Source organism: Amphiura filiformis, chromosome 11, assembly GCF_039555335.1.
Source record: "Amphiura filiformis chromosome 11, Afil_fr2py, whole genome shotgun sequence".
In the NCBI taxonomy this organism is placed as follows: Eukaryota; Metazoa; Echinodermata; class Ophiuroidea; order Amphilepidida; family Amphiuridae; genus Amphiura; species Amphiura filiformis.
The window spans coordinates 49,159,669-49,174,743 of NC_092638.1; the positions used below are offsets into that span (position 1 = coordinate 49,159,669).

At 39.6% G+C, this 15,075-nt stretch overlaps 1 protein-coding gene across 1 annotated transcript in view; it reads right to left on the bottom strand.

The window, feature by feature from the left end:
• LOC140164932 (probable helicase with zinc finger domain) overlaps positions 1–15,075 on the bottom strand; it is a 66,652-nt gene that overhangs the window by 12,113 nt on the left and 39,464 nt on the right. The window contains 4 exon segments of the mRNA XM_072188330.1: positions 2,382–2,588; positions 3,700–3,804; positions 5,357–5,704; positions 9,412–9,998. Of these exon segments, the coding sequence (XP_072044431.1) occupies positions 2,382–2,588; positions 3,700–3,804; positions 5,357–5,704; positions 9,412–9,998 (1,247 nt within the window).

Here is a 15,075-nt window from a genome sequence, read left to right on the forward strand (position 1 = left end):
TCTTACAGCTATTTCCAAAGATCTTTTGCATTGCCTGATTTACGGCAGTTTATGGTGTGAACATGAAGTCTGGGTCTGATTAGCTAATTAAATCATGTCTCCATCGCATCAGATCAGCACCTCATTCGCTGATCAATCTGCATAGCATTGTGTAATGCAGGCGTGATTTTACGCTATCGGTCAGCCAGTGGGATAGGTCTATGCAAAATAGTATAGACATAAATAGTATTATATACTTCATTAATATATTCTTGTTCATTGATTGGTTAAAAGTGGATCACATGACCAAAAATAGTTCTACCATCAGTACACCTATCCGTAAATATACGTCTAGCCCTCTTCTTTTGTTCCATTATCTATTGTATTTCTTTTGTTCAAAGTCTGGTCAACTGTCGATTATATCAAGTAATGTGGACAGGTCAAGATAATCTGGACAGGTCAAGATAATCTTGGTCAGGTCAAGATAATCTTGGTCAGGTCAAGATAATCTTGGTCAGGTCAATAAATTTTGAACAAGAGAAGTACATGTTCATATTTAGAAACACTGGCCACATTATTTGACTTTTTGGACATTTCAACAAACTTAAAATGCATCAAAGTTTAATATATTTTACACGATCAGCATAAATTATTATGCAAGTTTATGCATATTAGATTTAAATGAAGATGGTAAACATTACTTGTGTGTATTGAATGACACCAAGAACACCTATATTGAATAATGCAAATTAGTTTGTATTATGTCTTAAAGCCTGTATAATTAGGGACGAGGATGTCAATCTACCTTTGTCCCCCTCTCCCAACTAACGAGATTCCGACAAAGTAGGTAACAAAACAAGAGCCATGAGGTCTTACAAATTAAGTTCAACCAAGGATATTTTGCACCTAAAATGCAGTACATTACAGGCCACAAGACTAGATGTAGAAAAACTACAACAATCTATGCCTAACCCCAACCAAAAAAGGTCGAGGAAGGTACCCAGGAATATGCGTTGATTTGGTTCAGGACATTTGTTCTATAAGTATATTAAAGATAAATATAAATTCTATGGTGTTAAATGAGTTACCGCCATATCTAGGTAAAACACACCCACTTTGACCTTTGAACTATTTACATATTCATTATTAATATTACGAATATGTATAATCGAGTGGGACATGACCACAAGTGAATTGAATAGAATCTCCGGTTAAAATCAATGCTGTATTGATTTGATTAAATCACTTTCAATTGACACTAGATAAGACTCAGTAGACTCAAACGCAGGACACACGGGAAGAATATTACACTGTCTCGGTGTGTTTTATTTTGGAAAACCCTAAACTTACACAAGATAATCATATCAGCTTTTCCAGTTTGTCTTTTGGAAAATGAATAAACCATAACAACAAATTAGTTTATTTTGGCTCTCCGTATATGTAAGATAAACGTTTCGAAACAGACCATTACCATAGATAATCGGTGTCTTGTTGAGGTATGGTTAAGGCTCGCTTCGGAAGTCTCGACCCCGAGTCTCACTTCGGCATGCTCACCATACCTCAACAAGACACCGATTATCTATGGTAATGGTCTGTTTCTCACCCTTTATCTACTACATAGTACCTCTAAGCCGTAAATAGTATTTTCAATGTCCCAGATGAGCCGTAAATAGTACCTCCAAGCCGTAAATAGTACTTTTGACCATGCCTTCGGCGTGCGGCGCATTCGATGCGACGGAACAGTTCACGCACGCGCCGAAACTGCCATAGCGTCATTTCTCGCTGCTGTAATTGGTTAGCCCAATTTTAGGCTATTCGATTTTTTGAAGGGTAGGTTGTGCTTAAATTAGCCGTGCTGTTCACTCAAGATAGAAGCGGGAGAGTCAAAACGTCAAATAATTTTCTTTTAACAAATCAATGAACAAAGAACATATTAATGAAGTATATAAACAAATATATACTGCCTTGATTGAAGTTCTGGTTAAAACTATGGTCCCTCGCTGAGATCAATTAATACTATTGATCTCACCTCGGCCCATATTTTAACCAGAACCTCTCATGGCAGTATATATTTGTATACCGACTCAGAATTGCCCCATATGTAACGCTATGATGAATCCGCCATATTGGTCTGTCACACATGGAGGCCAAAATAGTGTACCTAAAGCATAAATTAGCAAACCTTTATATCAAAGAATAATATGTGTCTTTAACCTCGAGTGTTATAAAGGTTTGCGCTCGTAGCACTTAGCGCACATCATTGGCATTAATGCATTGGACGCAGAACACAAGCACACTTTAAGTTGAAGACAAAATGATCTAGAGGTACACTATTTTGTCTTCAAAGAGCGGCAGGCAAACATGGCGGAGTCAGTACTCTTTGGGTCTCATATTAGACTTACCTATTGGAGTGAGTACATATAAGTATTCTCGTATTAGGCTGTTGTAGTATCAGCTTGGTAGCATGAGCTAGAGTGAAGGTCTTCCCTGTACCGTATGGACCCACTAGAAAGATGGGTGGCAGCCTATTGTTTAGTGGTGTTGTCATAGCAACGATGGCTTCCCGCTGCTTGGCGTTGAGTCTTTGGTCCATGCGGTCATTCCATTGTCTGTAAAGGGTAATTAATTTGACATGAAAGTAAGACAGCTGGTATTGGATATGTTCACATAAAGAATCGGCTATTCCATACACATCCTATTGAACACATAAACATAACCTTAATCTTCCACGCAGGGGAGTGCAAATTTCAAATGGGGTTACCTGAATGGGTGATTCCATTTGAAATCTACACCCCTGTGTGGCAGATTAAACCATGTCTTCTATAGGGGGTGTATGGGTTTCATCTGGAATAGCCCAACATACTATTAGCCAGACAGCCAATGTTACACCATTCCTTTATTTTTTTTTTTAATACAAATAATGTATGAATATTCAGTAATTCCATTTAAATTCCATTGAATGAACAAAATGTGCCATTTTAGACATGAACACAGATTTCCATGCATCTGATGTGTCTCATAACCTCCCTGTGGACACATTGTCATGGTTCAGTCAACATGAACACAGGTGTTTTTCTGTTCATTCAGTTGAATTTCCAAGTATCATCTCACCAAATCACAGTGGTATTCTTGTCTCTTCTACAAATGTGCCATTTTCACTTTCTTATGTTTCAATGGAGATATCGATTGGAGGTAAACCCAAAATCAAATACTGGTAACTGTCTGGTGCATACTTACGATTTTCTCAAACTGAAATGTTGCTGTATGCAATGGTGAAATTTCATACTATTCACCCATTGCACGGTTCCGCCATATGCAAGGAGAGCCTCGATCTGGCAGCATGCATGAATGGGAATTGAACCAGTCATATAACATTGCGTAAATAACATTGCGTAATACTTCCTTTTATGTCTATTGCCAGTTCCAGGCTCTCTCCGTATATGGCAGAACCGTGTAATAGGCGAATACCATTTTTCATCCCAATGTGGCAGTGACGTTAGTGCATATTTTGCTGGGTACAGGTTCAAAGTGTTTGCTAAAAGCGCTGGTGTACACGCGCACACGTTTTAAGATGCCACATGGATTCACACAGGAAACAGTTGCCTGAACATGTTGACATCACTGCCACATCAGGGTGAAAAATGGTATAGATGTGTATCCTCTGGTAAAAGACGCTTTACAGATGTCCCTGAATGTACAAAAGAATATTGTAGCACTTACTGGTTAGGGGTCCAAGGTATGTTTGCTGACGACCCAATACTAGGGAATAGTAGGCTCACATCAGGTAGTTTGTCCACAGCATAATGCATCTCACATAACGGTAACCTGCAAATTACAACAACAACAACATTATGATCCATTTGTAACCTGCTACCACGAAATCAGCGTAAAGTCGCCGCGACTTTATGCTCATTTTGTTGAGTTGGTAGTTTCGAGATATTTGAAATCTATATGACCTCTATTGAAGACATGAACTTAATCTTCCACACAGGGGGTGTAGATTTCAAACAGAGTCACCCCTTCAGGTAGCCCCATTTGAAATTCACACTCCCTGTGTGGAAGATCAAGGTCTGTATCAGGTGTATGGATTTCAACTGATATAGTCAAATTAGTGACAACCTGATGATCATTATCAGGAGCCAACCGTTGTTAAACAGTGAAAAAGCCACACTTTTACAGAAGTGTTTACGCGAACGCAAGTTAACTGAAGCGTGCATTATGTGTTATGCGAAAAAATTTACGTCTGGAACTTGCGTGCGTATACACACTTACATATCAAATTCATTATTTTGAAGGAAGCGGCTAAACATTGCCATTTCAATCAGTAGTTTTATTGCCGATAACAACAGAGAAATCAACTTGACCTTCTTGTAATGTTGAGTAGTAATGATTAACTGACATTCCTCATGAAATAATCATGCGAATCACAGGGATGAAAACAAGCACTGACATAATTTCCTGAAACTGTTTTAACATTTCACTGAAAATGTGTATTTCCCTATAGACCTTTTTCTGATGACGTCACCTAATCGATATTGGGGTCTGAGATGTAAACAAACAACACGTGCGTTTCTCACGTGTCCACGGTGTAAAAACACCAAATACTGCGTATTTTCTCCTCTGTTTTATCATATTTCACTTTAGCTTCCATAAAATAGTTGTTAAAACGGGAACTGTATACTAGTTACCTTTGTTCCAGTTTGTTTTGATGCCATAAAATACAAAAGATACGGAAAAAACCGCGATGCTATTTAAAATTCAATCTTTGTTTTGTTTCACAATTTCGTTTACTTTTTACGCCGTGGCGAACTCAAAGCGATACTGCGAGCTGGCAATACGCGCAGGGCGCCTAGCGTGGCGTTAAAAGTTGATCGCGGGCGCCGTATTTGCGTTCGAAAAGTGCTAATGACTTGAATGCTGGACCCCAATATCGATTGATTGGTGACGTGTGAGAAAAAGGTCTATACTTTGTACAGGGACATCCAAGCAAAATTTCCTGAAATCAGGAAATTTCCTTTCGATTTACATCCACGGAATTAGACAATATTTAGTTTGTTTTCATTGTTGAAAGGGATTCAATCACAGTGGTTCGTCCGAAATTAACTACGATGCACCTGACGCATCCGCATATGATTATAGCACCCTCGCGCGCTCTTGCGATATTAACAAACGTGGACATGTGGATGCATCGTTGATAATTTCTAATGAACCACTGTGTAACATGACTGTATCCCTAATCATCCTCCACAGGGGTGATGGCTACAACTTGCACTGCCCCAAAGGCATTTTAGATGTGATATGTGTACAAGTCATTTACTGTGGAATACTGTTTATTAAATAATCCTTCACTAATTTGATCATCTCAACAAACACTCACCTATTTAGCTGAAACTGAATCTCAACTTTGAACTCTCTGTCCGCAACCAGTTTCAGCTCATCCACGCACCGCTTTGGTATCGTTAGATAGATGGCGCCACGTCCCTTCTCTGCGATGAAGCACTCGAACACCATATTGGTCACTTTGTTGTCCTCTTTCATGGGCGCAAGAAGCACTGTGCTGCAACTGTTGAGAATGAGCCGTCCACCCCTGGTGTCTTCCGAGACCTCGTCGCTCAGCCGCATCAGGCCGAAGAGCTGGCCGTCTTGTGCGTAGCGGGCTCCGACGTTACGGGAGGGGACCAGGAGGAAACTGGTTGTAAGCTGGAGGGCGGTACGGATGTTATATCTGAAATAGTAGAAATGACAATCAAATTTGTCAAACGGCATACCAAACAACATAGGCTGTTCCATTTAAAATCCACACTACCCCTGTGGAAGATTTTGGAAAAATCTTCCACAGGGGGAGTATGACTTCAAATGAAATAAACACATTAACCCTAACCCTACCAGTGGTTTTTTGGCTATCAGAAGGGAAAGAAACGAAAAAGCAGAGAAGGTGAAGAAAGAAGTCAATTGGTACCCCCGGGATTCTAACCTCGGACACCTCGAATGGCACGCAGAAGATCACCGACCTGTAGCCACGGAGGTTACGCTGCCCCTGGGTAAATATGACTTAGGCTGATTGCGTCACCAAGTCACATGGAATGCATAATAGTGAGCTTTAGTGAGACTTAGGGTTAAGCAGCTTCATTTGAATTTCATACACCCTCAGTGAAAGATTCAACCCGAATCTTCCACAGAGGGAGGGTGAGTTTGAAACAGGGTTGGTTAGTGTGCTAATTCCATTTGAAATTCATACTCCCCTGTGGAAGATATTTATAAAATCTTCCACAATAGTAGTGTGGACTTTAAATGGAAAAAACCCAAAGAAGCTCTTTACCACATTTGGCCTTATGAGTGCCCTTCCTCTAATCATAACAGGAATTAGTATTGCACTTCAGAACTTCAGTGACTCAAAACTCTCAAAATTGGATAAATAATAGGAAAATACATCAACAAGGGCAGTTCTCAAATCACAAACCTGGACCATGGGGCTTGAGCCAGCTTTTGTTATTCATAAAAAATATCGAGTTAAACAAAATGTAATCACCTTCATTGCAACTAACTCAAAATCAATATCAGCAACATTTGATTCACTTTGTTTCACATTATGCTTCACATACTTGCATTTAAAGAGACATGCTAAAAATGAAGCCAAACAATTTTTCTGCCAAGTCTTCAATCCTTATAATCCTGTATCCGGGCGTCCGGGATTAAAGTAAGTACTCATTTTATAAACAATGGCCAAAGTGGTTTCTTTATCAAAAACAACAGAGAGACATATAATTGCTTAAGACATCCCTAGTAAACCTACTACTGCATTGAAGTCTTAATTTTTGTGATGGTTTTATTTTTGTGAATTCTGTGAATAGAGGTTTATGAAGCCGCAAATTTTAGAATACATGGACATAAAATTATGTCATATAATTGAATATCTAAGAGGAAGAAGGGCCCAACTCCATCTCTATAATATTCCCAATATTTGTGGAAGAAAGGCCCAAATCCCTTCTTTCACACACAAGGAAGAACTACATGTATCTCAGGCATGAGAATGGCTATTTCAACAAGGCGGTTGGTGGAGAAAAAAACTACCTGAAAAAAAGCGTGTGAATTCAGCCTTAAAAGGCCCAAAACAGGCTGAAAAAAAAAAAGCATAAATTTGGACAACAAAACTGCCTGAATTCAGGCAAAAGCCTCAAAATTCTCATGCCAAAATGATGGGTCTAACTTATTTTTGTAAAAATGGTGTGGAATTTGTCCCTTCTACCACTTAGCTATTCAATTGTTTTAACAAAAAATTGAGCCTTAAAAGACTCAATTTTGTGAAACATACTAACACGCATAAAGATCCTCTTTGCCGGAAATTGCGGAAAAATTATGTACGGGAAAAAACCCACTTGTAGAGTAATCACCTAGGTTTCATTATCATTGAGGTATAGGACTTTTTATTTTTTCGGAGAAGAGCAGGTAGGGCAACTACTTGATTATATTTCTACATGTTCATACTACATACTCTGAAAATTTTAGAAAATTTGCACGAGTCCGGTTTTTTTAAATCACATTTTTGTTCCTAAATGGGGTTATAAGCGCCTCAACGGGCACTCTCTCCATAGGGCTACATGTAAAGACCAGTTATAGACAAATGGCCCTAAAATAAAACGGACTCGCATGAATTTCCTCAAATTTTGCATATGATGTAGATTTAACATCTGGAATGTAATGCAAGTGATGTCGTTGCTGCTCCTCTAAATTCATTTTTAAAATGTCCGCCCCAGACCAAGGTGTAATAGAAGCTTAACATACTACAGTCATTAATTTGATCACCTTTGTTACTTACTGCTATGAGAACTACCTGCCTATTGGTCAAAAAGAAGTTTTCATTATCAACTGGACCAATCAGCAAAATGTTAGAATAATTTCACCACACAAAAAATTGGGGTGAATTATTTGCAAAGCTCCATTTTGATTGGTGGTTAAAGTGAAAATATCACGTAATTGACCAATCAGAGGCAATGTTAGATCGGCAGGTAGTGCTCAGGGGTTAAGTGCCGTTATGAAACGGAAGAAGCACAGACTACTTAACTTGAGCATTTGTAGTTTTCAGGCTTGTTTTCATTCTGAAAAATTGTATAGCACACAAGGGACTACCCACTAGCAACTACTACATCTTGTTTTGATTTAACTCCCTTGACAAACTCCTATTCAACATTAAAAACCTTTTAATGTTTTCAAACACATTTTGTGTTTGTGGGGATTTGTGTAAATTAAAAAATAAAGTGCAAGTTGATGGTTAATATCAAACTTTATTTTTGCTCGATTATTTTATTTTATTTTTTTTTATTTGTTCGGATTGTGACAACCCTGGATAACCCAAGAAAGCCTCTATTGAAGCTTATTTCCATTGGGGTCCATTTGTACACCGGGACGGGTTGGGAACAGTCAGGGGTTAACACCCTACTCTTTTCGAAACTGGCTGCGAGATACATGTACAGGTATGGCTCTCTGCACACGGGACCGACGGCTTAACATCCCTCCGAAGGACGGAGTACTTTCATGATTCATTTACCCAATTCTAAATAAACCATGGGAGAGCGGAGGTCTGAATTTAATCTACAGATGTTGCCAATTAATTTCAGACTTTTTTTTTCCAAGTCAACATCCCAGCAAATCGCCACCGCCGGGAATCGAACCCGGGACCTCATGCACTAAAGGCAAGTACCCTAACGATTGCGCCACGCTCTCCCTTTATATAACCTATTAGAGTCATAGACATCACATATAAATACCACACCAATCACGGACCAGAGATTTAGGACGAGCTAGCTGGGGAATGGTGGTTATATACAAATTAGGATAATGATGATTACGTCTGTGCCATAATTTTTTATCAATATTAATTGTGCCGAAAAATGACAAACATTAATTTTGCTGATGAGTGATGATCCCATGTTGACATTGGCTAAATAAGCTGTATTGTGACTATTTTCGCTTGAAATTCTAATCGCCATTTTTTATTTAACAGACCTATCTAGTAGACTTTCTTACCAGTCGTGTCTGTTATTCTAACTATGGTTCACTTTTGAAAAGTGATCTGCGACGTACATGGTGCAAATATTCTTGCCAGCAGTGGCGATGTTTTTTTCTTCTTTAGGTTCCGTGTGGTTCGGGTGGTGTCTGAAAACTAGAGGGTAATGACACAGAGCACTAGCGTAACGCCTAAAAAAATGTTTGATTGGCATAACATAAAAAAATAGGGTAGGTAGGTCAGGATCTTTTTTTCTTACTTTTAAAGCTGTCAACTATATTTGACAAAGGCCTTGGAACTTTTTTCTCCTTTTTATTTAAATTTAATTTTAGGGTTGGTTGGGTTTGGCCAATCAATTTTTTTTAGGCCTAAGTGCCTTGATTATAGTGTTTTTAAATCAATTCAACAACAGCGCCCTCTACCCTTACCTGCTCATGTCTTTAAACTGTGCAGTCTCTTCTATATACAGTAGGTCGTGCATACGTTCACGGTAGTTATTCTTGGTCAAGGTCTTGTCTAGCACCGAGTGATTAAACAGCTCGTCAGTCGAGTGTGGCGGAATGTAGTAGCTTAGCAGACCCTTGTCCTGCTCCATCCCAAACGACGATTTCGGTACAAAGTCCACTATCGATTTGTTGGTCCCGTCCCATCTCTCCCCGACGCAGAGCATTGTCTCGCGTGCCTCTTCCAGCTGTCTGTGGCTGGACGGCGACACCGCGTCCACCGACACCCTCCGCATCAGTACCGGCTCCACGCCAAAGTCAAAGACGATGGATTGACGGAACGTGCCAAAGATCTGCGAGGTAAAGTGGAGCTTGACGCGGTATGTTCTCTCTTTCGCTCTACCGGGTGGATGTTGGTTGTTATTGTTTGATGGGTTGGCCCATTCTTGACAGTTGTCGGGTAGATCTTGGGATACTTGTCGCTTGAGCTCTCCTAGCGTGATGCTTGAGATGAAGAAATGTGGACGGTGTACATCGTATAAGAGAGCCACTTTCTGCAGGAGTTTAGGGGTCTGAATAGAAAAAAAATAACATAAATGATTAAATTTTGACAACAAATGTACAATCAAAGGAACTTTCAATATTGTTTAAATTTAGGTAAAAATAATATTTTAAAAAAAGCTCAGTGATTTATAGAGCGCTACACACAGGCACAACGCCTAGACATTGATCCACAAGCCTCAGCACACTTTACGTATATTTACGCAGACTCACATCAAATTGTAGCCTATGATAACTAAGCTACAAAACAAAGATGTTGGGCAGTCGGTTGATGCCTTGAAAAAAAAAAACTTTCTACTATTCACACAACAACCAGTTCTGTAGAGCTGTCTTATTTCTAAGTAGAAAAACACCAAACTGTCTACTATTCACACAACAACCAGTTATGTGCAGTTGTCTTATTTAGTAACAAAAACCAAATAAGTTTTGCCAATTATAAGCCAAACAAATTTTAGAAGCGGAGTTTGACTATTACTTATCTCTTCAGCATTATCAGTCAAACTAAATTCAATCATACCATTCCCTAAGCTCCAACTCTAAAACACAACTTATTCACTTCACATACCAATGACTACATCACAGAAGCAATGATAGCAAAACAAACAACAAAATATAACAAAAAAAGATATAAATTTTAACCCCATGAGAACTATCTGCCGATTGGTCAAAAAGAAGTTTTCATTATCAATTGGACCAATCAGCAAAATTGTTAGAATAATTTCACCACACAAAAAAATTGGGGTGAATTATTTGCAAAGCTCCATTCTGATTGGTGGTTAAAGTAAATATATCATGTAATTGACCAATCAGAGGCAATGTTAGATCGGCAGGTAGTGCTCAGGGGGTTAAACAAGTCTTTGATTCAATTTACACATTAATAACCCTGTTCTCGTCTCCTTTTCTTGGTCCCCAGATAAAATGTTAACAATGACATTATTTTGTAAAGAAATGTGTCATTTTGTCTGGGTACCATGGAAACCACAGGCACCAAGCTCTTTATGCGTCACATTTTCTAACACGCAGTGCGTGTGATGCAGAGCATCGACCCCAGATGCCACAGATTTGGTTTGTACTTCTAGGTTGTAGCAGTATAAAGATAGAAACATCTCTCTGTGTATATTGCAGTGTTGTAGGTCTCGAGACCAGGTCTCGGTCTCAGTAGCGTAGCTAGCAGGGGGCAGGTGGGGCAGAGTGCCCCCTGACAAAAAAATGAAAGAAAAAGTGCCCTCTGACAAAAAAATGAGAGAGAAAATCAGGAGGGCAAAGGAAAAGAAAAGGGCAAGGAGCCCTTTTCTAGCAAAATTCAGGGCCAAAATAGTGTAAAATACAAATTTTTCAAGGCCACGCTGCACAAATTGTAACAATAGAGCCCTTTTTAGCCGGATAATGGGCTAAAATAGTGTAAAATACTATTTTTTTTTCTGGCCACGCGCACATCATCCCAATAAGGCCCTTTTCGGGAAGCTCAAGACATACAGTCTCTATGTATTGTATGATGCAACTGCAATTTTTTAGTCTGTGCCCCAAAATTTTATTTTGCCCCCTGACCAAGAAAGCTGGCTACGCTCTGCTCGGTCTCGAGACCATCTCGAGACCTGATTTTGCAGGTCTCGGGTCTCGGATGTCAAGGTCTCGGTCTCGGTCTGGTCTCGGTCTCGGACATCAAAAGTCTCGGTCTCGGATGATTTTAAGCTTGAGACCTGTCGAGACCTGTTGTTCTTTATAACTTATTTTGTACCTAAATTTCATTGAATGTTGAAAATAATCATTGTATTGAAATACACTCAACTTGAATATGTAGGCCCTACTGTTCATGTTCATAGGACTACTGCCAATTTTTTAAATTTTTGACTGCATATTAAATCAAAATAGTTTAATAAATAATTGGTCATGTTCAGGATCAGATGCGAGCTTCGATATCAGTTCATTACAAAGGTCTCGGTCTCGGTCTCGGTCTCGGAACTTAGAGGTCTCGGTCTCGGAAGGGATGGTCTTGGTCTCGGAAGGTTTGGTCTCGGTCTCGGTCTCGGTCTCGGATGGGCAGGTCTCGGTCTCGGTCTCGGACATAGAGGTCTTGACTACAACACTGGTATATTGATCTAGCAAAAATGTTTTCTTCAAATCCACACAAAAATTAAAAAGAATGAACAAATTATTACCCCCGACTTTACAAATTTGAAAGTACAAGCATTGGGCTATTCCATTTAGAACCCACACTACCCCTGTGGAAGATTTGGGAAATATCTTCCACAGGGGAGCATGAATTTCAAATGGAATGAATGCATTATTCAGCTCCATTTGAATTTCATACACCATTTAAGAAAGATTCAATCTGAATCTTTTAAGAGGGAGGATGAGATTCAAATGGAGGTGCCTAATGCATTCATTCCAATTGAAATTCATACTCCCTCTGTGGAAGATATTTCCCAAATCATGGGTAGTGTGGATTTTAAATGGAACAGCCCAATAAACGATGGGCTAGTACAAGAAGAAGCCTATCTGCAATAGCTGCTCTATACATAACAATGTGACATCTAAACATATGAAACCTGGCAGCTATTGCAGATAGGCTTTCTTGGCACCAATCCCTTGAAATCTTGACTCTTGAAAAAGACTTCCACAGTCCTGAAATTTTTTTTTAAATTCTGACAAATAATCTGGGTGTTGAATTTTCCATCTTGGACAGAATAACCCGGAAGAGACTGCATTATTTTGGCCACGCCCAGAGAATGCCTCCTCACGCCTTCCAAAGATGGCCTTTGAATGTCACATCCAGGGAGTCAGACCTAGAGGAAGACCACCAAAGAGGTGGAGAGACTGCCTGCTAGCTGACTGCAAAAGAACCAATCTAAACTCCATAGTAAACGCCAGCCATAAAACAGATGACAGAACAGTTTGGCGGGACATTGTGATGCGGATGCCACCACTCAACCCCCAGTTGAAGTGAACGGCATAGGTCAAGGTAAACTTTTCAAATAATCCACTGTGTAAACTTTTCAGCTACATATACTGAAGTACATTTATTACACGCTCTACTATCTAATAGTATCGAGCACTATCTTCAGCTGTTTTGATTAACTACATATTATATACTGAAGTACATATCATTAGATTTATAAAGCTTACTTTGAGGAAGATATAAAAAATATCAAATTTTAATAATTTGTCATAAAATTTTTATTTATATCACAAATTTCAAAAAATTTAAATTATTTGATATCAGAAGGATATTCCTCCTAATCAGAATGTAATTTGATATGTCTGATCTGCTCTCAGGCCCGCTCTCAGGTCCCACAATAAATACTGCACACACGTTGCTATCCGATTCCTTAACTGCTATGTGTATTAAACTTACTAGACTATCGTCAATCATCTGCTTTTTTGCATTTATCGTAACATAATTTCTCGAAAAAATTCTGGCTTGTAAAATTTTCTGGCAACCCTGAAACTGAACTGGAAGTATGACTGCCCTTGCAGTGAAGGGTGAGTCTCTGAACTGAAACTATAACTCCCCTTGCAGTGAAGGGTGAGAGTCTCTGAACTGAACTGAAAGTATGACTCCCCTTATATTACAGCGAAGGGTGAAAGTCCCTGAACTGAAAGTATGACTGCCCTTGCAGTGAAGGGTGAGAGTCCCTGAACTGAACTAAAAGTATGACTCCCCTTACAGTGAAGGGTGAAAGTCCCTGAACTGAACTGAAAGTATGACTCCCCTTGCAGTGAAGGGTGAAAGTCCCTGAACTGAACTGTACTGAAAGAACGACTCCCCTTACAGTGAAGGGTGAAAGTCCCTGAACTGAACTGTACTGAAAGTATGACTCCCCTTACAGTGAAGGGTGAAAGTCCCTGAACTTAACTGAAAGTATGACTCCCCTTGCAGTGAAGGGTGAAAGTCCCTGCACTGAACTGAACTGAAAGTATGACTCACTTTGCAATGTAGGTGAAAGTCCCTGAACTGAACTGAACTGAAAGTATGACTCACTTTGCAATGTAGGGTGAAAGTCCCTGCACTGAACTGAACTGAAAGTATGACTCCCTTTGCAATGTAGGGTGAAAGTCCCTGAACTGAACTGAACTGAAAGTATGACTCACTTTGCAATGTAGGGTGAAAGTCCCTGCACTGAACTGAACTGAAAGTATGACTCCCTTTGCAATGTAGGGTGAAAGTCCCTGAACTGAACTGAACTGAAAGTATGACTCACTTTGCAATGTAGGGTGAAAGTCCCTGAACTGAACTGAACTGAAAGTATGACTCACTTTGCAATGTAGGGTGAAAGTCCCTGAATTGAACTGAACTGAACTGAAAGTATGACTCACTTTGCAATGTAGGGTGAAAGTCCCTGAACTGAACTGAAAGTATGACTCCCCTTGCAATGTAGGGTGAAAGTCCCTGCACTGAACTGAACTGAAAGTATGACTCCCCTTGCAATGTAGGGTGAAAGTCCCTGAACTGAACTGAACTGAAAGTATGACTCACTTTGCAATGTAGGGTGAAAGTCCCTGCACTGAACTGAACTGAAAGTATGACTCCCCTTGCAATGTAGGGTGAAAGTCCCTGAACTGAACTGAACTGAAAGTATGACTCACTTTGCAATGTAGGGTGAAAGTCCCTGAACTGAACTGAACTGAAAGTATGACTCACTTTGCAATGTAGGGTGAAAGTCCCTGAATTGAACTGAACTGAACTGAAAGTATGACTCACTTTGCAATGTAGGGTGAAAGTCCCTGAACTGAACTGAAAGTATGACTCACTTTGCAATGTAGGGTGAAAGTCCCTGAACTGAACTGAAAGTATGACCCCCCTTACAGTGAAGGGTGAAAGTCCCTGAACTGAACTGAAAGTATGACTCACTTTGCAATGTAGGGTGAAAGTCCCTGAACTGAACTGAACTGAAAGTATGACTCCCCTTGCAATGTAGGGTGACAGTCCCTGAACTGAACTGAACTGAAAGTATGACTCACTTTGCAATGTAGGGTGAAAGTCCCTGAATTGAACTGAACTGAACTGAAAGTATGACTCACTTTGCAATGTAGGGTGAAAGTCCCTGAATTGAACTGAACTGAACTGAAAGTATGACTCACTTTGCA